The sequence below is a fragment of the Lipophrys pholis genome (assembly GCF_963383615.2).
Source record: "Lipophrys pholis genome assembly, chromosome: 16".
NCBI classification, from domain to species: Eukaryota; Metazoa; Chordata; class Actinopteri; order Blenniiformes; family Blenniidae; genus Lipophrys; species Lipophrys pholis.
Genome location: NC_137634.1, coordinates 12,931,604 through 12,956,035, shown reverse-complemented (window position 1 = coordinate 12,956,035; position 24,432 = coordinate 12,931,604). Strand labels below are relative to the sequence as shown.

At 41.0% G+C, this 24,432-nt stretch overlaps 2 protein-coding genes across 2 annotated transcripts; one reads left to right on the top strand and one right to left on the bottom strand.

The window, feature by feature from the left end:
- The first annotated feature begins 2,076 nt into the window (after positions 1-2,076).
- Positions 2,077-7,209, top strand: plekhb1 (pleckstrin homology domain containing B1). The gene is made up of 6 exons (XM_080483129.1): positions 2,077-2,490; positions 3,626-3,778; positions 4,585-4,687; positions 4,762-4,801; positions 4,887-4,977; positions 6,544-7,209. The coding sequence occupies exons 1-6, from the start codon at positions 2,454-2,456 to the stop codon at positions 6,675-6,677; spliced, it is 558 nt and encodes a 185-aa protein (XP_080339255.1). The 5' UTR covers positions 2,077-2,453; the 3' UTR covers positions 6,678-7,209.
- A 907-nt stretch (positions 7,210-8,116) lies between these two features.
- LOC308121711 (lathosterol oxidase-like) lies at positions 8,117-12,825 on the bottom strand. Its single transcript, XM_080483128.1, has 5 exons — positions 12,589-12,825; positions 11,716-11,933; positions 10,359-10,491; positions 10,167-10,267; positions 8,117-9,629 (listed from the first exon to the last, which is right to left on the bottom strand). Exons 2-5 carry the CDS (start codon positions 11,923-11,925, stop codon positions 9,162-9,164), a joined length of 912 nt encoding a protein of 303 aa, XP_080339254.1. The 5' UTR covers positions 11,926-11,933; positions 12,589-12,825; the 3' UTR covers positions 8,117-9,161.
- Between the last annotated feature and the right edge of the window lie 11,607 nt (positions 12,826-24,432).

The following is a 24,432-nucleotide window of genomic DNA, read 5'->3' as shown; positions in this document are numbered from 1 at the left end:
GCCTCAGAGATCAACCTTTCCTCTGCCTTGTTGTCTGTATTACTTCCATCACACCGCACCGACGTCCCAAAGCAAAACAGAAGACAGACTCTATTTCTCAGAAACTTTCTGATAGATCAAAGTTTGTGCTGATTTAAACCTTGCTCGCTCTTCTCTCCAGTCTCTCCGTGTTTGTTGTGCATGAGTCTCCACAAAGTCCCAAAGCAGCGGCTCAAATAATGCAGCCCTGCCACACTGGAAATGGATTAACAAAGCTACCCCAAAGGCCTTGATTCATGTAAGATATATAAATTGTTTTTTTTTTTTTGGGGGGGGCGGGGGGGGGGGGTTGAGATTGGACATGTGTGCAAAATTTGATCACATATGGTTGAAAATGATCTTTATCTTTTAGTTTTAAAAGCCAAAATGTAACCGCTTTGTGTTCAAGTGAGATTAAACCTGCACAGTGAGTTCAAAGAAGTTCCCTTAAGGTATTCTCGAGGTATTGCTTCAGTGAGAATAGCATGGATGGACAGCCAGAGAAAACACAGCCTTTCTGCCTTCGGCATAAAAATAGGCATCCCCGGACGGACTTTATAGGAGGCAAAGATGTCAACATTAGCTCATCAAACTGAGCGGTGCCACATAAATCTCTCTTCTGGCCACAATCAGATGAACTTGCAAATAAAGACCTCAGCTGGGAGTTACGAGGACAGACTAAGATTTCCCAGGTTCCTCTCTGATAGTGATGTTTGCAGGGGAAGTGATGATCAAACAGCAAGTCCACGGAAAAGAACCTCTTTAACCCTTTAACGTCCGGCTCTGCTTTTCAGAGCAAACCCACTTTAATGGCCTTCCTGTTTTAACATTTCACCTCTGAATAGTCGTGTTTCTCTCTTCAGTAGTGTTTTGGTTGCGTTTGCCAGGGGGTATCTAGTTAGGAACTTCCTCATTTGCTTAATTTTCTCCGTATAGTTAGAAGGAATTAATTTCAATTTTACTCACCTTAACTTGACCACAGGTGTTTTAAAACAGTGGAAAATCGAACTACGGCGGAAGAGAAGAAGAGACAATAACAAACCATCAAGGCAAATAATGAAAACGCATCACTCAGAGGGAAATATTTAAACATTTTTACAGGAAGAAATACATTCACAGTAAATTCATCAAGTGTAAAACCTATATATTATACGATTTAATTGTTCTGTACATAAAAAGAAGCATGCACCACTTTCATTCTGGAAAATGTATACTTGTGTCCTACTGAGGTCCAAGAATTTATTATATCATTTGAAAAGAAAAACCTTAATTAGGATATAATTTGATGTTAATATTGTTATTTTCAGTTTAGTTTTGAACATTAGCCTATCTTAAAAGAAGTAAGGTATATTTGAGTCAAAGCATTCAATCAGAATTACAACCATGCTTGTGTAATTATGAGAAGTTTCAGGCTTCTTAAATCTATTATAAAATAAATATCCATCAAAGTCTCATGTTATCTCAAAGTGTAACGCAGCTATAAAGTCATCAGGGATGGTTTTGAACATATTATTTGGAAGAGACGGGAAGAAATGGAGACTTATTTCACATATTTGTTAACAGCTGTTGATATCCATAAGTAATGGAAGCATAACTTTTCTCCTTTTCCTCCTCGTTTGATGCTTTTGAAGCATCTAAGCCTTTATATCTCGTCTCCAAATCCCATAGCTGTGGTTCTACTTGGAAGTTTGTTTTAACTTGTCTCCATTGCACGTAGAATAAATTCGGTTCGAAAAAATGGATTTTAATCGAATAATTAATAGTTTGACGCTTAACTTATTTTCAGGCGTTCTTCACAAGTTTTAAGGAAGTGAAATTGATGCTCAATTGTGTCTTAGAAAAACGCAGTCTGATTAAAAAACAAACAAAAAAAAAACAACATGCATGCGCAGGGAGAACATGTAAACCGTGCCACTACACCACAGAGGTACAAAAGGAAGCGATGTCACCGTGCATCACCTGGAGCGCACCTGATTAACTGACCTGTGGACTAATCCTCATGTTATTCCAGCGCAGGGATTAAGTGGCACAAGCATGCTCCCAACACACCAAAATCAAGAGCGTGCGGCTCATGAGCGTGCAACGCGGGTGTTTTTCACACAGTCATCATGACGCAGAGAGTGCCACCGAGGGGGATGAGTGGGAGGGAAGGAGTGGGGGAAGAGACACGGGAGGAGAGGGCGTGGTCTCCTAATCCACGGTGATCCTGTGAGTCAGTCTCAGTTCTGGTGGGATTAATCGACCTCACTATCTGAGGCGCAGAGGGAATGCAAAACCGAGGTGGAGGAGTCCAAAAACAGATGCTGGATTACACTGGTTTATAAACATTATTTTTTCTTTTTATTCGCTCTCTCTCTCTCTCTCTTTCTCTCTCTCTCTCTCTTGCTCATCATTACTGTCTGAAAAGAACAACCACAGACAGTAGCTGAGAAAACATGGCACTCCTGAAGTCAGGCTGGCTGTGGAGACAGAGTGAGTAGAATCCTGGCATCATACAGGACAAACTTTAAAGTTCTTGTTGATTAAATACAGATTTTAATAAATATATTAAAAAGCCAAAGATTTTTCTGTATTTTGTGCTCATTTTATATCATATTTTCAGTTTAAAAAAAAAAAAATCGTGACCATATTTTTGAGGGTTCTGTGAACTTGAAAATGCCTTTAGTTCTTATTTTCTGAATTATTTAAGAGTAGATTTATACTGAATTAAGGCTGCAGCTATGAAGAATATATGATAGAACCTCTAGATTTACAGTTACTAAAGATCTTAACAGGGCTACAAGACCTACACATAAGAAATTTGACCTGAAACAGAAAGTAGATGCCTTTTTACCACTGCATTTTAGATGACCACGCTTCTAACATGCCGTCTATTGATCTGCTGTACTTTCGATTTTTAAAAACATGTTTTACATTTCTTAAACTTTGAATCGTTAAATAAATCCATTAATACTGATTTATACCTGACCTTATATACCAAAATAATATTGACCAAGATGCGTGAATATTTGATGAAACGTAGGAGAATGTGTGCAGAGCTGGACAAGAAGCATCTGTTTTGAAAAAAAGAAACTAATAAACCTTTGATTCGATGGTTCAATTTAATAACTTTGCACAACATATAAAGACACAAAAACACATTTATCAGCTGTAAGTTCAGCTGTTTAATCCCTGTGACTAGATTCTAAACTATAAATACACTGAAAGCATTTTCCAGAAACAGGAAACTGGCCCTGTTACGAAACCGCGGCCTTTGTCACTTATAATCTCATTAATTGTCCCTGGCCATGTCTTTAAGTGGCTTACTAAGGACAGTCAATAGGGATGTATGTGCGGGGGGGAAAAAAACACAGCATCTTAAAGCCCAACTCCAAACCAAATACACAAAACAATGAGATCTAATGAGGCCATGCACGGATTCTACGTACGTTCAGAGTCCCTGAGCTTGTTTGGAGCTCGGCTTCTTGTTTCCTTAATAGCCTGAATCAACAGGAGGGGAAATCGATCAGAAGAATCATTTTTCAAAAAACCTTTTCACGGCAACTCGATAAATACTTTGTGTGAGTTTTTGCTTCATGGACTGATGTGACAGGTGTCTCTTTTGTAGCTTCCGTCCTAAAGCGCTGGAAGCTGAACTGGTGTGACCTCTGGATAGACGGGAGTCTCTGCTTCTACAAGACGGACAGCCGGAGAGAGTTTGAGCACCGGGTCAGCCTGAAAACGGCGTGTATAGACGTACGATCTGGGCTGGAATGTGGAGGTACAGCAATGGAATGAGAAACAACTCAACCTGCATTTGAAACCAGAGTGTTTAATGCTACAGTTTAAATAAAAATTTTAAATTAAAAAATCCCAGACCAATTAGAGATTGCTTAAATATTAAAGTGCATTGCAAATAAAATCTATTATTATTATTATTATTATTATTATTATTATTATTATTATTACTGCCCTAAAAAACAATGTGAAAGGCATGAAATTAATGGATTGTGGACTTATAATGCAACAACTTGGGAATATATATATATTTTTAATATATATATCTCCAATTTACCAGTGGGTTTTGCTTCTCATGATGTCAGATTAAAGGTAGTGGTTTGATGCATCCTGGAGTTATCTAGGTAATTTTGGTGAGCAGAAATCTATATCTATAGCCAGACCCAATGGCTCTGGAGAAATATGAAATTCAAGAGGACATTATTATCCCATGAGGGGGGAAAACCTTGAGCAGTAGCAGTTTATATAACATAAGAGAAAACAACCAACAATGATGGAATTCAATATGAAGGAGTTTTTTTTTTAGTTTGTTCTGCAATTAATCTAAGTGCGTATAAGTCCAGATGGAGGCAGAGAGGATAGAGCTGTTTTTTAGTGCGACATCTCACCTTGTACAGGTTAAAAAAAACAAACTCAAGCAGACTAAATGACTAAATGTGCATCAACCTGAGAGAGAGTGCTGCGTTATTATAAGACGAAAGTTTCCCTCGCTTTTTGATTCTCCTTAATGTTTTAAGATTAATAGAAATATTCCAATATGTGTGTGTTTGAATCCCATCTCTGCTGCAGGCGTAACTCCTCCAGAAAGTAATCCCAGGGAGAATCTCATCACGGTTCACGTCCGAAGCGGCTACCCTCTCAACCTCTGCGCCAACAGTGAGGATGACTCTATGTAAGCACACGTTTCTTCTCGCCTCTCTCCCGCGCCCATCGGTTCTTCAGCGGGCCTCTTCCTTTGTTTTTCAGAGCGTGGAAGCTGACTCTGATGGAGACCAGGAGGAACCCGGTGAGTCCTCCCCGCCCTCCTTCACAGATCTCAGTCAGTGTTTGAGAGGCTCGGCTCTAAATCCAGTTTCCCTCTGGCGCTGCAGGCGTTCACGTACGACCCGTACGACGACTCCTACCAGGCCATCCCCCTCAGCAACTATCAGACCGTCTACATCACTCCTGGAGTCGGACCAGGTATATAGATGCACGTTATCCATTGGCTTTTTGTTCTTTTAAAGGAATTTGGTGATTCAGGATATAACTTAAAGCCTTTTTCCTGGATATTTTAAGACAATTAATGCTTTATTTTAACTAAAGTAGTTTGTTTCCATCCGTCACGAAACCACTCACACACACATTGAATCACGCTCACAGTTGAACTGAGAGCCAGTGCAGTTTAAGGATGGATCCGAGAGGGAGACCAGACTCACAGAGTAAGTAAAAAGTAGAGCCAAGTGTCGCCCGCAAAGCAGTGGATTTGTACGTTATATTTATGGGAAATATGACCAACGGATGGGAGATAGGCGATGAAGAGGATGAGGCCTAGAATAGAGCCCCCGGAGGGGAGGGGAGGGGAGGCGGCTGGAACCTGAAGGATTCAACTGAATGAACTGAGCTCGACCAGAGAGGTCTGATTTGACCCAGTCCAGCGGCGTGTTGGATATTCCGGTGGATGCTAATCTGTGGGGAAGGATGGAGTGGGAGACGGTGTCAAAAGCGGCACTCAGATGAAGGAGGGGGAGGATGAATGGAAGTCTGGAGTCAGCTGTAATCAGTGACTTTGACGAGGGGCGGTTTGCGTGCCGTGATGAAACCAGACTGAAACGACTCGTAGAGGTTAGCGTTGGAAGGGTGACAGTCAGTTCGAGACGCCACGAGTATTTCAAGAAGTGGCAAGACGGGACAGAGGTCATTGAAAATGAGCTGCGTGTCTTAAGAAGCGGCGCTATCGCGGCAGATTTGAGGGAGGAGCACGACGATGGCAGTTCTCGGAAGTGAGAGAAATGAGACAAATGGTTTAATGGAAGTTTCCAAAAACGGTGGAGCCGGTTAACTTCAACAAAACTATCGGCGGCTCGATACACAAACAGCATTAAGGTGCTCATTTTCGAACATTTTCAAATTAAGCTGTGGACCAGTGAATCTCAAAACTCAAAAGTGGCCCGGTGGCCCTGCTTTAAAAGGGTCAAATAATCAATGTCGTGTTGCCTCGTCACACTTCTGCTTTGGTAAATGTGACAAACAGATCTGACATGGACATCATCAGATACGATATTTATTTTATCAGACGACGGCGGAAGAAACATCAACATCATCTGCATGACGTATAATTCTGAAGCTTTTTATCAAGAAGAACTTTAAAACAAAAAAACAATCATACTAAGTTCAGTAGTATAGTCTCTGAAGTGAAAAACGTTTTTTAACCGAACCAAAAAAACTGATTGAAGCGTTGTTAAAAGTGTCAACCTAAAATAGCTAAAAACATCGAAATCAAGTCATAAAATATCTTCTATTCTAAAAAAAAACTTCAGAAATTAAAGAAATTATAGTTTCCGCGCATATAGCAAAACTTTGTAAAAAAAACTTTTATCTTTATTATTTCCATTTTCGATGGTTAAACATGTTTTTGGCGGAAATTGATCATGGAGGTTTCAGACACCCGGTCATGCAGTGTGAGCATGTTTAATTCAAATGCCTCGAAAAAGCTCCTCCGCCCTCACACCTCACCTCACATTAACGCCGACTTCTCCCCGCTGGAAGGAACCCACCAGGTGCTGGTTCAGAGGGACCCCTACGACAGCCTGGCAGAGAACCTGGCGGTGGGATTACTGGCGGGCGTGGCGGCCGGAGCGGCCATGCGATCCGTCTTCTGGATGCCCGTGTTTTTCTGCTGAGGCGAGTCGCATTACCGCAGAAAAACCCATCGGAAGAGAGCCGGACACCGGATGTGCAGAGATGCTTTCTGATTGTCTTCTGGTCAATTTTAATCATGCATAAAAAAAATAACTTGAATTAATGCTGGTATATACATACAGTGGACTGAATCCACCCATGACGATTAGCATGTGTATTCTATAAGAACATGTTATTTGACTTGCTGAACCGTGCGCATTGCAAGAAGAAATACACCGTTTGGAATAGATGTGTTTTAGACAAAAAGCTGATGTATGGAAGCAGGATTAAGTCAAAGAGTTGAACTTTGCTTTTGTTTTATGTATCAGATTTCCCGGTGGTGATCAGCAGAGCGTGATTTCAAAGCTATCTTGTTTGTGTCCCTTTTAAAGATGAAAAATTGCAGTTGGCATCAACTTTCAAGTATTAAAAAGTACATTAAATCACTAAAATTTCACAGTGAAGTCAATAATCCCAACCAATGCAATTAAGTCAAACCCTAATAAAATGCAGTTTCTTAGATCTTTCCATCTCATTGTGACTTCTTTTGAAATGTCCGATTTATTTCAACCACCACAGAGAAAAATTGTCTCTAATATAGTATTGCATTATGGGTAGATTTCTGGCTTCGTAACAATTACATTTTTCGACATTATTGGTTTCTACAAGGCGACCAAGCTCGGACTCCAACCAGAGTTATATGTACTGACCTCTACACCACCCTCAGGTTCAATCAGTGCATTCAAGTATTCACACGAGCAACGCACCAAAACAAAATCTAAATAACAGCTTGAATCAACAGTTTTACCTTTACTCAAGTCTAATATAACCTAGTGGCCACGATTACTGTATCTTAGTGTAAAAGTCACATCAGGTTTATCACAACAAACTCTTTCTTCTGGTTTGTTTTCAATTTCACGATGCCCATTTCATAATTTGTGGTCAAACTTCTACTTGGGAGCTTTTTCTTTTGGCAACATTTGGCTTGTACTTCCAAAAATCGGACATAATAGAGGTATTTCTGTGGTACTGTTGTAGCATTGTTATTATACAGTGACATCTAGTGGTCACCGGTGGTATGTGATGGTTCAGTTTGATACACACGTCAGACGCTCGACCGGCCAACAGATAAGTTGCATCTGTTTTACTATTTATTTCCAACCTATAACCTTTGAATGAGTCCAGCACCCATTTTTATATTTAAAATTTGTTAATCTAACAGGAAAAATGTGAGCCAGTGCCTATGAAATGTTGAGCTTGGAGAGAGGAGAGGTAAGCGAAGTCGCTCTTGAAACAGACTACAATTTGATGGCGATTATTCAGTTTTCCTGGTAGAAACCCTTGAAAAGAAGTTTGTACTCATGGACAGTGACGGTGCAGATACAGCTGAGATTTTGAGGGACACCAGAGTTCAAGAACAATCTAAATGTCACGCGAAAGTAGGATGAGTTAACATGTATTTATAGGACGTGGGTCATCGATTTGAGAGAAAACAAGGCACGAATGAACAACTAACCAATCGGCACAAAAGTGCTTGAGGCGACAAAAGTGAAGATGACAAAAATTACTTTTATACACCAGGTTTATTCATGTTTTTTTTCTCGTAAGTATATACAAGCTTAGCGAGAACCAGTAAAGCCCAAAATTGAGAAAATACAATCTTGCTTCGCCCTTTGTGAGGCACTTATTGGAATTACTAGGTTTTTAATTGAAGGATATTTATCTAAAAAAAATAAAACAATGTTATTTATATAAAAATAATCGTGTGTAAAGACGTAAAAGTCAAGCTTATCTCTTAATCTGTGGCTTAAAAATGTTAAGTCTACAATTGGAGGCCTTTGTGTTGACGTGTTTGTACTTTGGAGGAATATGACATGAGATATCAAAGTTTTATCAAGCGCACATGACATGTCATTGTTTTTGTTTGTCTTTAATGAGCTACTGAAAGTAAAAAAAAGTCTTAAAATATTCTAAAACAGGAAGTTTACACTTTCCAGGTGTTTCAATGAGTGCCTATGAGGGCTCATCACATATTGTATGACTTGTTTTAACTTATCATTATATAATTTGGAAGGAATGTAAAGAGAAAGATAGTGTTGGACTGACAATAAGCGGAGGGAGCACAAATTTTAAACATGTAGTTGTTGCTGCTCCTCGACTCTCTTGGCCACGTTGTTCAGTGGCGGTCTGAAAGCAGTGAACTCCTCCAATGCGATGCAAACAATAACTCCAGCTGGAGAGATCAGTCTGCGCCGTATCAACTGGCATGACTGCTGCGTGAGAGCATGTTGCGAACCCGAAGCTTGGCTCTGACGATATCGGTCCGGGGCCCAGCCGTCCAACATGCGCCGAATTTCAAATTGCACGATCGCTCATTGGCAAGTACACAAACTCTTCCCCAGTACGCTTCTCAGCTGGGTGCAGCATAGTCTTTATAAAAAAAAAAAGGGGGCTCACTTTGAGAATTTGAAACTCAGACTCGCGCCTTACTCCTCCTTACATGTGACTCCTCTCTCAGCGTGTCCGTTCACGCGCCCATTCGCCTTCAATCCCTCTTTTTTCCCCAACTTTCCCTCCGCCTGCAGTTTCCTGATCAGATCGTGGGGGCCCTTCCCCATCAGGGCCGACGGGTGCCTGTAGGAGCCCCCCAGGCGGTCCCACAGGGTGAAGTACTGGCCGTAGTTGTAGTCGAAGAACAGGTGGTGGTCGGTGTGGTGGGCCGAGCCGTTGACGACGTCAATGAGCGCAGGGGGGACGCGGTAGTCGCCGTCGTGGATGGAGATGGTCCAGATGTTGACGAAAACGTAGAGGAGCAAGTAGAGCACCTTGTGGAGGGGGAAGAGGAAGGGGTAGATGTGGTACGGGAGGCCCTGCATGAAGCCGTCCACCGGGTGGAAGGCGTGGCTGGCGAAGGGAGAGGGGATCTTCCAGATGTGGTGCGGCTTGTGGAACAGCTGGAAGATAGAAGAGTTCAACTGACTCCGATAACCGAAATATATTGAGATAGTTATATCAGACTGCTGAAGAAAGAACTCCAGTTAGATAGAGGCACAGAGGCGATGACGAGGTGATTCTTGAAGATTTGACATTTAGTTTTTTATTCAAAAACTTTATTTTTCTTCCCTTATAGTTACATTATTGTGTAAGTATGACTGATTGTACCCTGATGACCATTAATTTGGCCGCTTCATTTTTAACATGTCGCTCAAAGTCAAACCTTAACTTGATGCAACAGCAGGAGAGACAAATTATAACCTTTATTATATGTAATTTATTAATCTTATTATTTACCTTCTTCTGATTATTATTCAGTGTTTTGCTCAAAGATGTATATAAACATATGGAAATGTTTCTATTTTTCCCCTTTATTATCTTTATCAATGCAATTTATTTTGAATAACACACATGACAGAATAATCATCATGAACGGATACGTCACTTCCAAAAAGCTATGCAACACGCTTCCTGCGGAGGACAAACTGAGCTCTTACCTTATAAATAAGCTTGTGGTGTAGAAAGCGGTGAATCCAGTAGATGCACATGTCGGTGAAAAGCAGGAAGGAGATCATGCTCAGGACAAGTCCCGCCCAACCTGAACAACAACACGAGTATTTAAGATGGATTATTTTAAACTTCCTGGAGACCTCAAAGTCTGGAAATTCCCAAAGCTCCTGAAGACTCACCGAGCGGCAGGTCATCGACGTTGTCGTACAGTTTGCTGTATCCCCGAACTTCAGCGAAGAACAGGGCCACCGTGGGGAGGCTGATCCAGGGGAGGGAAGTCATGGCATATTTGATTTCCCTCCGTACCTGATTCTAAGAAGAAGAAAACAATTCTACTGTTCAAACAACAGTTTTCACGTTATGGTTTGGCTCCTTGATTGCACACACACACACACACAGGTTTGAAGAAAGACTGGCGGTGTGTGGAGGCGCAGAACAGAACTGACCTGCAGAGTTTCACACGATTCAACTATAGATTTGAATTACAGAACCACAGTGCTGCTTAGAATTGTAATAAGTCCTGTTTTTTTTTTCCGAATAAAACTATACAATTTTTTCACAATTATTTGCAAATGAAAAAATGCTGTATGATCTGAACATATATCAAATTAAATATATAGACTAAAGCACGACGTTTTGTCTATAAGAACGAGCAGTGTAATAAAATCTTCTGGACAATCTTATGCATTATAAATATTACATGATGTAATAAGAAACCCGATGAAGCACTAAACCGATAAAACATATATAAGAAAGAAATGCCCTATTAAAACCAGTTGACCAGCAACATGTTAAAATAAAGCAGCAAGCAAAAGAAAAATATATGAAACTCTAAATGGACAGGGTCCAACAAACTTTCAGTGGAAGTTCATTCACTGACACGCGTCACTTTTAAAAAATCATTTCCATTACAAACACCCCGAAGTGTCGCCGTGTTTGCTCTGCAGTGTTCTGCTGACGTGTTCATGGTGCGACCGGCCTCTCAAGCAGACAGCTGGACGTATGAACATTGCACGCGCCACATGAAACGACTGAAGATCGAAAAACGGCGGCATTTCGATGAAATTCTCAAGTCATCGCCATTTTATGTTTATTAGTGACGTTTCTTGTTTTCGCTGGTGAAATTTGGGGGAACTATTTCCATGTTTAAATGCCTCGGCAGGTTCAAACGCATCCGCAAGCGTTCTCCAGAAAGCCTCAGAGCTTTTGTTTTCTTAATCTCAGTGTGATGCCACGACACACTTCAACAGCAGCTTTTACACATATCAGCGCTTCATCCTTTCGCTCCTGAGGTGTTTGTCATCATCAACAGCGAATAGCCTTAGGAGTGATAAGTGCTGGGGTGGCAAACAGTTACATAAAAAAAATAAAAAAATAAAAAATGAAATACAGTGGAGTTCAAATATAAAGGATGCGGGCATTTCTACGCTCTGATCTATAAATCTGTCCACCCCTTGTAGATGCAAAGTTCAACTGCCTGCGGGGATTTTAGTGCTGCCGGTTTATTTACCACGCCAATCATAAAGTGATTTATACCTCTAAGAATTGTGGGTGTTTCATCAGACTGTGGTCGAAGATAAAGAAGTAGCTGATGGCTCCCAGGCCCAGGTAGAGGACTGCAGCCCCGAGGTTGGTGAGAACCAGCAGGCTGATGATCTGCCGCAGGGCTCCGTCCTCGGGCCAGGACGCCGGGTACACATAGGGAGTGAGGACATAGTGGTCAGCAACGTCCAGCACAAGATCCATGGCTCAGTCTGGGAAGGAGAGAGAGAGAGACACCGTCGGGACTTCTAATACAAATGAAGCAACACATACATCAATACACTGGATATGGGTTCAGACTTCCTTTATTAGGGTTTTTTTTTTTCTATTAGTTTGAAATTCGATTAAACAGTGATATTTGTTGAAAATAATTTATAGAAATGCAAGAGGATGCATTAGAAATATTGACATAATGGAGCAAACTTTTACAAAAAACAACCCGTTTTAAAATTCCACACATCATATACAAGTGATACATTACAGTACTGATAAAGTCTCTCTTTTTAGGTTGTAACATGTAAATATTACTATTGTAATACGATATTTCCCTCCTCAAAAAGTAGGTCGTTTGCAAATATTTATAGTCAAATTGGTAATGTGAAAATGCATGTTGTAGTTGATTTGGACTTTATTTTAGACTTGACTTTTGCACATTGAATATCTAAAAAATAGTCCAAATGTCTTTTATGTAACTGGAACTACCTGAATGACCCGTTACGTGCTCTAAAAGGGAGCGCTTTCTTGCATTTCTGGACACTGGAACGACTGCTGCACTCAGTTATATAGTCTAAACACTCTTTTTTGCTGTCATACACTTGATAAATGAATAAAAGCAGCTGTAGTTTGTCAGTTTTAAGTTGCACTTACCTTTTCTGGGTCGCTCGTATCCCGGAACAACTGTGCAAAGTGCTAAACTAAAGGCAGAGGAGCGACCAATCAGGGCACAGTTCCCGTCAACGTCACATGGAAACCAACCAAGGAGAGACGAGTTCGACATCACGGGAGGTTCGCTCTGATTTCCTATTGGCCAGTGGAAGAATCTGCTCATGGCCTTACAGATTCCAGTGTTACAGCAGCTGGAGCGTCAGGATGGGGCTGCTGACACTTTAAAAGCAGGTTTGCTGGTTGGACTTTGATCAATTTCAGCATTTTGCACACACCTTAAACCTGTTTGTGGCACATTAGATTGAATGTGTTTATTTGAAAAAAGCATATATATATATATAGAGAGAGAGAGAGAGAGAGAGAGAGAGAGAGAGAGAGAGAGAGAGAGAGAGAGAGAGAGAGAGAGAGAGAGAGAGAGAGAGAGAGAGAGAGAGAGAGAGACGGGGAGAACATGCAAACACTGCACAGAAAGGCCTGGCTGTGTGGCCCCGAGCAAATGTAACAATTGAGAACATTTGAGGGTGCTAAAGTGCATAACATAATTTAATGTCATACGCTTTAAAGAAAACAGACTTCCAGTTAACACAAAACTTCATGACCTGTGCCACAATTTTGGGATTCGTTATATAAACAAGTCCACATAAGCAATATTTGGCTGTAGTTTTTCCTTGATAAATTGTGCCAGACACAACCTAAATGCAGTTGTATCACTGTGCCTTTTCTATACTTTGTAAATTGAAAACAAGTGTTATCCTGGTACATCTCACAATTATAGTCCAGCCACAGATTTCAGATTTCCTACATATAAATTAAAACATTTCAAGCCTTCTCTCTTGTCAATCATGGCCTCAATATAATATCTATGTCAGTGCGGGAGAATCAACACATGGATAATAATTGTTAAGAATTACTTGTAATTTATTTTCTTTAATAGTCACAGGTCTGACTGTCTCTATGGCATCCCTAACACCACGTATGGTGACCAATTGAAATAAAGAAACACTTCTGTATTTTTATACTTAACTTATGTCCTCATACCAGTCAGGTGGTATAAACTATAATAAATAAAAAGTTTAAGAATACAAAACCGGCTTCCAGTGGTAGTGGCTGAAATTTCAAAATATTAGGTGAGTTGTTTTTTTTTTTAAGGTGGACCAACATTTTCCTTAATAAGTAAGTGCATTTAATTTAACAGTGATTTAACTTAAGAAGCCTGCCTGCCCCCCTATGTATTGTACTTGAATAATCCCTGCATTTGAAGTTGAATCTTCAACTTTTTAAAATACATGATCTATCCATTTTAGTATGCCGGGAAAAACAATGACTCAATGTTTCCAAAGTGACACTCAACCAGCCACAAGATGTCACCACTGCACCAACAGACACATACGAACTGTCACGATTGATACGTTTCTCATGACCAGAGTCACTGCAGGATTACGCAGGGATATTACAGACACCCCGCTGGAGACTCGTGTATTGAAACACATATATATTTAATATCAGGCACAATATTACTTTCTAGCTTCAGAAATAATATGGGATACAGCACAGACAAATGTGTGGCTCTTCTGGACTTTTTGGGCTTATTTTATTTGTAAACTAAGTTCAGTTTTATTACAAGAGTGGTTATAAGTTTCATACCACGTTTTCTAATGATTGAGATTGTTCGTGTAGCCTCTCTTTTTTTTTTTTTAACATTTACATATCAGTAATACAATTACTTACTTGTCCTACCTTTTTGGGGATTTTTCTTCCGCCCTCTCATTTCATGCATTACTCAGAGTCCAATCCTACCTCTTCTCTGTTTAATGTTTAAGCAGCCCCCAAGGACTGGAAATCTCAGCGTCAGCGTCTGCAGTGATTTTTCATCAAAACGCTCCGGAGACGCATCTGCAAACAAAATCATCGTCCAATACCCGGACAAACAAATTGCAATCAATGTTAAAAGAAATGAGGCATGTTCGGTGCAGCTGCATCAGCCAGTAAATATCCAGAGTTCATGTGTGAAGAAATCCTGATTATTTGACAGGAGCGATCTTAACTTCGGAGGAAAGTTGGTGTTTTGAATATACCGAGAGTTGTCTAACAGGCTGTGGGCTCACCCTCTGTGTGCAGACAAACATGAACCAATCAGGAGATCTGCAGTGAGGCAAACCCTCATGCTGAGTCCCAGATAACCTGCTGCTCATCATCTCCTCAGTAGGCAACAACAGTGGATGAGTCACTTTGGGGAATGTAATCAAAAAAAACCCAGAGAAACTTATCACAACAGAGTCACAGTTCAACTTTTCCAAGCCATCGTAGAGGTGATTATATTGCCGGCAGGTAATATCTGACCTTTCGGAATCAAACATTTTCTGCTGGAGACCACAATCGGTAATCTTAATTCACCTCAAAAGGCTTCAGCTTAAGAAAAACACACCACACCAGTCACAGATGGCCGACAAATCGAAAACTACTAGAACCTGCCACCGAAACACATGTAAATGAGGTGATGCATAATCCTCAGTTCATTGACCAAATCAAGCAGGATCTTGGATATCCTTGTCAAAAGATTGGTTGGATGAGTCCATGCCGCATATCAACCAGCCAAACGGCGACGAGAAGCACTTCACCTCCTCTTTGGATTTGGTTACTGCAAAGCCACAGCTGCTGCTGTTTAGTCAGTTTGGAGCTGTGGCTGCATCTGCTCATAAATAACACCGTCTCATAAAATTTCATGAAAATTAACTCCGAGAATTAACTCTGAAAATGCAGATTATGCCGTATGAATGCTGCGAACATGATTATACTTCACCGTGAAGGGGTTTTATGTGACAAAGGCAAAAAAAAAAAAAAGTCCCATTTTTTGGGGGCTTTGGTGAGATAAAAGACAAAGATTTGACATATTTGCTTTAAATCTGTTGACAGCTAGAGTGTCACAACAAACCCAGAAGAAAGAGACTACATATATAGTGACTCACTTCACTTGTTCTTAAGGCCATTAGCTGTCCAGTCACACATGTAGACTTGGAATATTGTTGGCATTTCAATGTTCACAAATACATTTTAACCACTCAATCCGCCAGACATTCAGTGAAAGTGCCATTATCAGCTCATCTGTCATCTACGGCAGCACAACATTCCTCTAAAAAGACGGCAGCAGACTGCAAGAACAACAACAAGCTGGTTTTTGCACTTAGAAAACAGCTTTATTTTCATTGAGGATAGCATCAGTAGAGTAGAGGCTTCCGCTCCTCCATATTGAGGAGAGGCAGCTGAAGTGGTTTGGGCGTCTGATCAGGATGCCTCTTGGTTGCTTTGCTTGGAGGTACACTCGGCACGGACATCTGGGACCGGGCCCCGAGGTCGGCGCAGGACTCACTTGGAGAGATGGCATCTCTCGCTTTTGCCTCTGAATGGTTTCGGGTCCCACTGGATGAGCTTGAACAACTTGCAGTGGACAGAGACGTCTGCACATTTCTGCTCTCCATTTCGCCACCACTCCTCCCAGGAGGAAGTGGGAATGAAGACGGACGGATCAATGGATAGTTTTGCACTTGACTGTATGGAATCATATTGACAGAAAACTGTGCTGAGATTACGGAAATTAAATGTTACACCTATGACATTTCTTTCCCCTGTTCAATATCACAATCCTGATAGTTACTACTGATTAGTTCTTCGTTTACAGCAGACGTGGGCCACATGTGGTCTCCATCATTCATTTGGAATTACTAATGCAAAAATGTGTACATGTAATTACAGTGTCCAATTTAAAATTAAATGAAAATCTACAAAATAAAGGAGGCATGAAGGTTATATATCCTTGTGGTAGAAGCGTTAGTCAATATTTGGCCTCCTGTTAGTCAAGGTGACATTTCTGTAGCTCAAATAGATTTGCATTTTAGTATTGATTCCACTCATTTATACACAAATATTCCATTCAAAAAGGGGGTAAGAGTGAATAATAACAAATTTGATCTTTTTCTTATTGCAATTCATACATGAAAAAAAGATATATTTGCAAAAACCATACTGAGAAAAGCCATCATCAAACTTTTAATTAAATTGGGATATTGTAGTATTTCTATACCATGGTCACTAATCAGTCCACTATTTCAAGGTAAACAGATGTTGGGGTTTTCTAAATGCTTTAAATGTCTATGAATATTCAAAAAAATTTATAAAATGAAACCCCAACCAAAAACCTTTAACTCCTATCAACAAATCTTATTGTCGTGCTTCATGACAACAGAATTATAGTGCAACACCTGGTTGCCACATAAGACGAAATGTCTTTAGCCATTAGCAGAATTGGCGGGGGAAAAAAAGGTGTTCAACGTGTTTGGTAATCTCGTATGCTCTGAAGATTTTTTTGTTTTGTTGATATTGCTCTGAAACATGGGCAGCGGATGACTAATGCGGCTGTGAAAGGAAACTCGAGGTGTTGTGTTTTGAACACGAGAGGTCAAGAACACAATATGCTCGTCATTCAATCGGTTTAAGTCGTGAGATCACTGTTGCTAGGTGACCGATGATCAAAATCGTCGCTGCCTCTTAAAAAAAAAATAAATAAAAAAAAAGGTGAATGTTTTCTTGTCTTTTAATGGCAAAAAATAAGCTTTTTTTGGGTTTTTTTGTGCGCGCTCTCCCACATTGCACACTTGCGATGTGACGTCACGGACACTCCTGACCATCGGGTCGTTCGCGCTGACAAAGCGATTTGGGACGGGACCATTATCGGCCAGTGAACTCCTCAAAGATCAAGTATTTCAAGCGATGAGCTTTGGCGGCTCAAAAACATCCGCACAACCGTCAGATTAAACAACTTAAAAAAAAAAACCACATTTAAATGCAAATTGCCTTCTGGACACAACATGCTCCACCCATTCCACTTTGATGATTAAAGTTCAGTCATCACACAGGTTGGCGCTGGCGTCTCTTTGAAGCTATCTATTTGTAGATCCTGCACATCCTGAGAGCTACAGTCTGATGTAATTCTTCCTCGCAGAGGGGCAAAGGAAAATGTTTTTTGAAGGGAGCCCTCTCTCAAGCTTTTCAGCAGCTTAGTTTATTTTGACTTTGTACTCCTCTAATGTTGAAGGCCTGTTTGTGGCCAAAACATGTTGCCTTTTATTTTCACTCCAATTTGAGCTAACAAGGAAATGAAAAGTGTTTGCTTTCTTTTTAACCGTGAAGAAGCTTTGGACTACAGTCCACTGACTACAGTCGAATATTGAAAAGGAGGATGCCAGAGAGCCACTGCAGCGTTTTCGTTTTATTTTGATGGGAAATCGGGACAGAAGAGATACGTTATTAGAGATTACACAATTAAAAAAAACAAAAACGTCATTACCTTTTAAAATGATCAATGTGGCTTTTTAAAAATGGCTTCCTGGACGATATCTGGTACTGTAGACATGCGCGTGTGTCGATGTTGCCCCGTTTACACACATCATAACTCTACTTCATAGTTTGGAGACACCGTTTATAAGATTTTATAAATACAAAAACAGTTTTGAATATTTTTAATGATGATTGATATACAGTGAATACGTTTTTGGTGCCATGGGACGGCAAAGGAAATGTATCATATTCAACAGTTAAAATGTATAAAATGGATTGTGATGAAAAAGTTTAACAGATTGGGACAATTGTAAGCAATTAATAAAGAACAATAATTTCAGGTTAAAAATACAGTTTTCAGAAAGTAAAAGTAATGTTCAAGTATAGACACAAAAGTTAAAATCTACTTAGACGCCAAAGTAATTCTCCTTACATTCCACATCTTATTACAAACTTCACTAGTTTTAGAGTCAGAATCCAAAGTTAAAGCTACTTTTGGTGCGGAAAGGTCAGTCTGAAAAGTTTTGTATACAATCATGAAAGAGGCGGGGCTTAAAGATTCAACAAACCCTTTCTATTGGATGCAAAAATAAGAGGCTGAGAGGCTTTTCTGGGCAGGGTGGCATCAGATATTTGACCCCAGAAGAGAAAAAGGGCAGGATCCATCCATCCACATGCCACTTTGTCGAAACAAAATGCAACAGGAGAGCTGGAGCCAATCCCAGCTACAAAGGGTGTAGTTAGAGTACACAATGGACTCCTGCAGTGCAGATAGTACCATTACCAGATCAAAAGATATTGGGGGGGGGGGGGGGGGGGGGGGGGGGGGGAGTCAAACCCCTGACACAAGACAATCATTTCGTTTTCACAGGGACTGCTGTAGCAACTAATAATGGAATAATAATGAAATACAAACAATACCAACGAGATGATTGTCGTGAATTTATTTGATTTAGGTGAGTGCCGATTGTTGCACCTCTGTTACTTCTCACTTCAGTAGTTCAGGAGTCGCACAAAGACAGAGAAAGCGGCAAAACAAAGACGCCGACAGCTCTGCAGCATCAGACGCCGGCTTTCTCCAGCAACAGCCTACAACAAAGGTCCCGAGATGAAATGAACTAATTTTGCTGTCATTGCGGCCCCTTTCCCAATTTTACAGCATGAAAGTTAAAGCCTTCTTTTGGTTAGATCTGTAATCACTATCCAATCTGCCTGGAGGAGAAAAAGAAATTTAATTTGACAAGGAGGTAATGAACCCGTGCAGCCATTATCTTAGATAACCCATTTGAGAGACTGGTTGAGCACTGATGAAAATTCTATTAAACATAGCTGGCTGATTTCTCTATTTTGTTGAGTGGCAGAAAGCCTTTTTTTTTACCCTTGCCAATTTACTTTGAACTCTCGGAGTTGCCAAGGATCATTATATCAAGGAGCTTCAAACACTCACCCTTTACTTAATGATTCAAAGGCAACAACCCCAGACTTGGGGCTAATAACCTCTGTGATGCATACACAAGATACCTAGGCAAGAGCAGGAAATACTTTTACTTTCAGTCTCTTTCTGGAGTTTGGATTCTTTTCCGAGACGCAACTTTCCTGATGTCTCAGAACTTTTTTTTTTCCCCCAGTTTTCAAATGCACTTTGATTCAGTCCCATCTAAATGCTGACTGCGGACTTTGCTCTACTTTCCAGTAAACTTCAGGACACTTTCTCCCCCCATGTGGTCTGTGTTTTCTCCAGTCTGCAGATATTACAGCTCCACCAAAGACCTTTGTATCGTATTGTCATTTGATGTGTAAGGCTGCATGGCAGTGTAGCGGTTAGCACCCTCAACCAGAACACAGCAGGGTCTTTCTGTGCAGATTAATGCATGTTTTCTCCCACAGCCCCCCCCCCCCCCCCCCCCCCAAAACCAACTCCAAAAAAAACCGGGAGGCCATTAAATGACCCGAAAGCCCTTTTTACACGATCAACTGAAAAGGGGCATCGTATTTGTTTGCTTTCATTCGCCATGCACACAAAACACCAGAAAAGCTGTAGTTTTAATGTCAGGCCACAAGCTGGTAACATTTTTGTAATAAAACCAGCCACAAATACATGCAGCGAACAGGTCAATGTAGTTCAAGCTCCTTTAAATTGTCTCTTTGGCGGTGTAGGACCACGCCATACAGTATATGTTCCATGTAGGAAATATCTCTCCGTGTACGCAGGAGATGGTGTAGTTAATGTTCACTTTGTTTACAGTGGGAAATGCCTGCACAGTATCCAGCGTGAGAAAAATACAGAAGTGAATCAGAGTATGTGGAGCATTTTGAGTAGGGGGGGGGGGGGGGGGGGGGGGGGGGAACTAATGTATTTGGTCCTGACCAACCAATAAACTGTAATGGCATCTTCCTTTATTTACTAGTCCATGCTTGTTTGTTATGACCGCTTCCTGGTGAAAAGCACACTCAGTGCATTAATGATGGCCTCATGACAGGACACTTTCCCAAACACTTAATATTAAAAATAACTCATTAAAAGTCACATTTGTTTGCAGTATTATTCATCTGTGCCGCTTTAACGGCACAGCAATCAACACAGATTAATTTTACTATTCTAACTCCAACTGTTTTTCTTTTTTCCTCACCCCGCCCTCGAGTGGGAGAGCGTCAGAAAGACTCGTTATGAGAAGAAAAATGTGCAGGAGACTTTGCCGTAACCTGTATAATGAATGAGATTGGGTTTATCTGGATCAGTGTCAGAGGCACTGCCGTTTGAGTGTTTGCTTGCACAGATAATGTGATGTCCACGCGGCCAGAGCAAACAGTTATCACGGTTTTTCCCGTGATTAGAATTCATCGCCATACATGAAAATGCACACCTTGCAAAGAGAAGCTCTATTTATTCATTCCGCTATTTCGGCAGATTCATACTTTGATTTTTTTTGGTTAGGTTCTTAACATTACATGAAACCTCACGTCAATATCCGATGACGAATGACGAATGAGGTTAGTTCAATTTAGCAAAACCGTTTGTAATGTTGCGATTAAGAAACTACAACTTAGAACTACTGATATTTTCTGATTGTTGCTGTATTATTGTGTTTTCGCTGTTAAAGTTGCTTAAACCATATTGGCATTCTAGTTATTCGAGGGTAGGTTTGGTCTGTTTTCCAGCCGTCTTCACAGTTTAAGCTTTTTTTTTCTCTTCACTTTTTTGCCATTGTCACCATTTCATCTGTTTGGGCCTTTTCAGCAAGTATACTTTTTTTTTTTTTTTTTTTTTTTTTTTTAAAGCAGTTTCGGCCATTTTTTCCATTTTATGCCAACTGTGTGTTGTCACATGTTGCTGCCATTTTAATATTGGCAGCAGTTTTAGGCTGAATGACCCGTCGTATTTGAACCCACGACTTTCTCAACTCACAGCGAGGAGGTCGTGGGTTCAAATACGACCCGGGTACTCTGGTTATCTCCCACAGTCCAACAACATGCATATAAGGTTCATTGGTGATGCCAAATTGCACCTATAGGCGTGGATGTGAGTGTGTGTGGTTGTCTGTGTGTGCCCTGTGATAGGCGACCTGTCCAGGGTGTATCCTTCCCTCGGTGGGATCGGCGCCCCATGACCCTGAACAGGAACAAGCTGTGTAGAAAATGGATGGAAGGACTCTTAGCACTTTTCTGAATTTACTAATTTTTTTTCTTTTTATAACCAGTTTGCCTCTTGTTGTAACATTTGTTGTCTTTATATGACTATACTACGTGTGTTAACCATTTTTGCCGATTCAGCTTTTTCAGGTGTTTGGTTTTTTTTTTGCCAATTAGCAGTTTTAGAAAATGATAACTCCTTTAATCTTAATGCTATATGAGCTATAATAGCCAATTTAATTATTCTCATCAATGCATACACTCGGCCATCTCAAACATTTTTGCCATTTTTGATGAATTTTGCAGTTTTGCCCCTAATTTCAGACTTTTTCTATTTCCATTTATAGATATTTAAACTCTTTCACCTTTATTATGTATTTTCACCCCATAAAGCAAAAGTACAGGTGAATAAGGATTATTAATCTGTCAAGACATTGAAAGAAATCAATTACCTTCTGAAACTTGTCTTTATTTGGGATTTACTCAGTTAGCACGCTTTGAGGTCCAGTTGTAAACTCATCATATATCAAATGCTTATGTTATCGCAAATGGTTGTAACTAATGAACCAATTGGTAAATAAAAGTCAAAACAAAGTTCCAAATTGAATATTTCATCATTGTGAAAGTAGAGGTTTTTTTTTACAAGAGCATTAAGAGGCTACTTAGCTGGATCCACTGCACCCCATAACAGACTAATGATGAGGCCAGAAAGTGAATTCACCTCACTGAGGCACAAATATGATGTTTGTGAAGTTTTTTTTTTGGGTCTCTCCACTTGACTGCTCAACCTGTTCAAACCCAAGATTAGACCTTGGCTCGGGGCCTCTCAGCACGAATGTTCAAATTATGAAATGTTAAAATCTGAAGCCATGTGTGCTCCATTTAATATTTATCAGCTTCTGGATGCATGTCAGTATTTATTTGTTCCTGGCCTCTTTGTATATTCATGACATGAATAATGCCGTGTATGATAATCTGGAGGCAGACCGAGGGTCTGAAAACATCCTTCTGGAAAAATCAATCATCTGTGCGGCTCCTCGGCATCAAGCGACTGTGTCGTTCCCCAGACAGGATCACAGCCGAGTAGTGCACCCCCCCACCCCCCCCCCCATATCACTGGACTAACCACAGGCACTGATTAGCAGCATCCCTCCCCCCTGATAGATGTTTTGTGCCTGATTTTAATGAACTGCTTTGCATTAGTGAACCCTTCTCCCCCTCCCTGTGCACTTGCCGCTACTTGCTCTCTTGCAGTCTGGCAAATCAGGGCTGAGCTCCTGTGGAAAGAAGAAGAAGAAGAAGAAAAAAAAAAAAAAAGATTCAGTCAACACATCTATCAGTAAGCAGCGGGCCAGGCGGACACCGAGCCAAGACAGAAATATTGACAAAATGTCTGCTAGCCATCTTATTATCTTGCCCAGGGTTGCAGTTGGCAAAATAGCACATGCTGGAGGCAGCAGCGGCGATGGTGGTATGTGTGTGTGTGTGTGTGTGTGTGTGTGTGTGTGTGTGTGTGTGTGTGTGTGTGTGTGTGTGTGTGTGTGTGGGGTTGGGTTGTTTTTTTCCATGTGTGTGTTCTGCCGGTAGAAAAGAAGCCAATGTTTGCAGAGCTTGCAACCCTGACACCCTGTTGTTGTACCGCTGAGCTTTGAGTGCTGCACCATCATCTGTGGTATTAGTGTTTCTGGCTGCGATCGGGAGCTCCAAGCAGACACCAAACCAGAACGCGTCTCATAACGAGTGACTCAGCTCGGCGGCGCAATCGCTGTGGCAACACGAGCCGGACACGAGCCGCTCACAGTTGAGACTATGTCGGAATGGAAGGTGAAATGAGCGCGATGCCGCCGTTGAAGGCGACGGGATCAGAGGATCAGTGGAGGGTAACGGCTGAGCCCACCCACAGAGCTTCAGCCCACCCAGCTCTTCCTTATCTTTATCACATCAAATGATATTAACAGCTGTTGAGATCCGAAGGCAATAAAAAAAACCCCTGCTGACTAATTTCTTCTTGGAAATTAAAGAAGGGGGGGGGGGGGGGGCTGCTGGGAAAACCCATTCCCCTGAACCCTGTCCCGCTCTTTCAAACTGGGGAGAAGTTGATCTTTTTTAGAAATGATGTCACCCATTAATGCGACTTTCTTTACACTTGGACATGTTATGCATGTTGATGCTCTGAAGCGACACGTTTTAACGTGTGAATAAAGCACAGCGACAGGTAAACTTCACAACCTGACAACGAACTGTGCAGGTGAAAAATCACAAGTGTCGCACATGAAAATTTATGAGGTATGAAATTCTAAACAGGCGCGCCCTCATAATGGATGCATCTAGTGCAGGGGTGTCGAACAATGAGCTTTCCAGAGGGTCCAACCCGGCCCACATGATAACACTTACATTTCTTCTACTTGGCCGGATTCATCCACAAGGAATTGTGGAGCTTTAGTGAAATTTAACAGACATAAGGCAACACTGTGAACTAAGAACTGGCCTTTTCACATTCGGATAGTCCGGGACACGGTTCACTTGGGAGGGAGGGAAACCGAGAATTTTCACACCTTCATTTTCTTCAGGTGGTGTTCACATTCACTTTTGAGACGTGATCAAACCGCCTGAAAAATGTCACGCAATTACAAAAGCTGCTGGTTTGGGGGCGCTGTCGCCAGAAACAAACACCGACCAGAGAGGATATTTTCCAACTTTTTCGTTCAAGCTTCTGCTCATTCTGATTAGCGTTGTTTGAAGGGGACCGGAGATTGCGTGCTCGCTCCGGATCAGAGTTCATGGGCCTGTTCACATCTCAATTAATACAATTCATACATACTTTCAAAGTGTAAAACGGGCCAACAGCAGACCTAATTCAGAAAA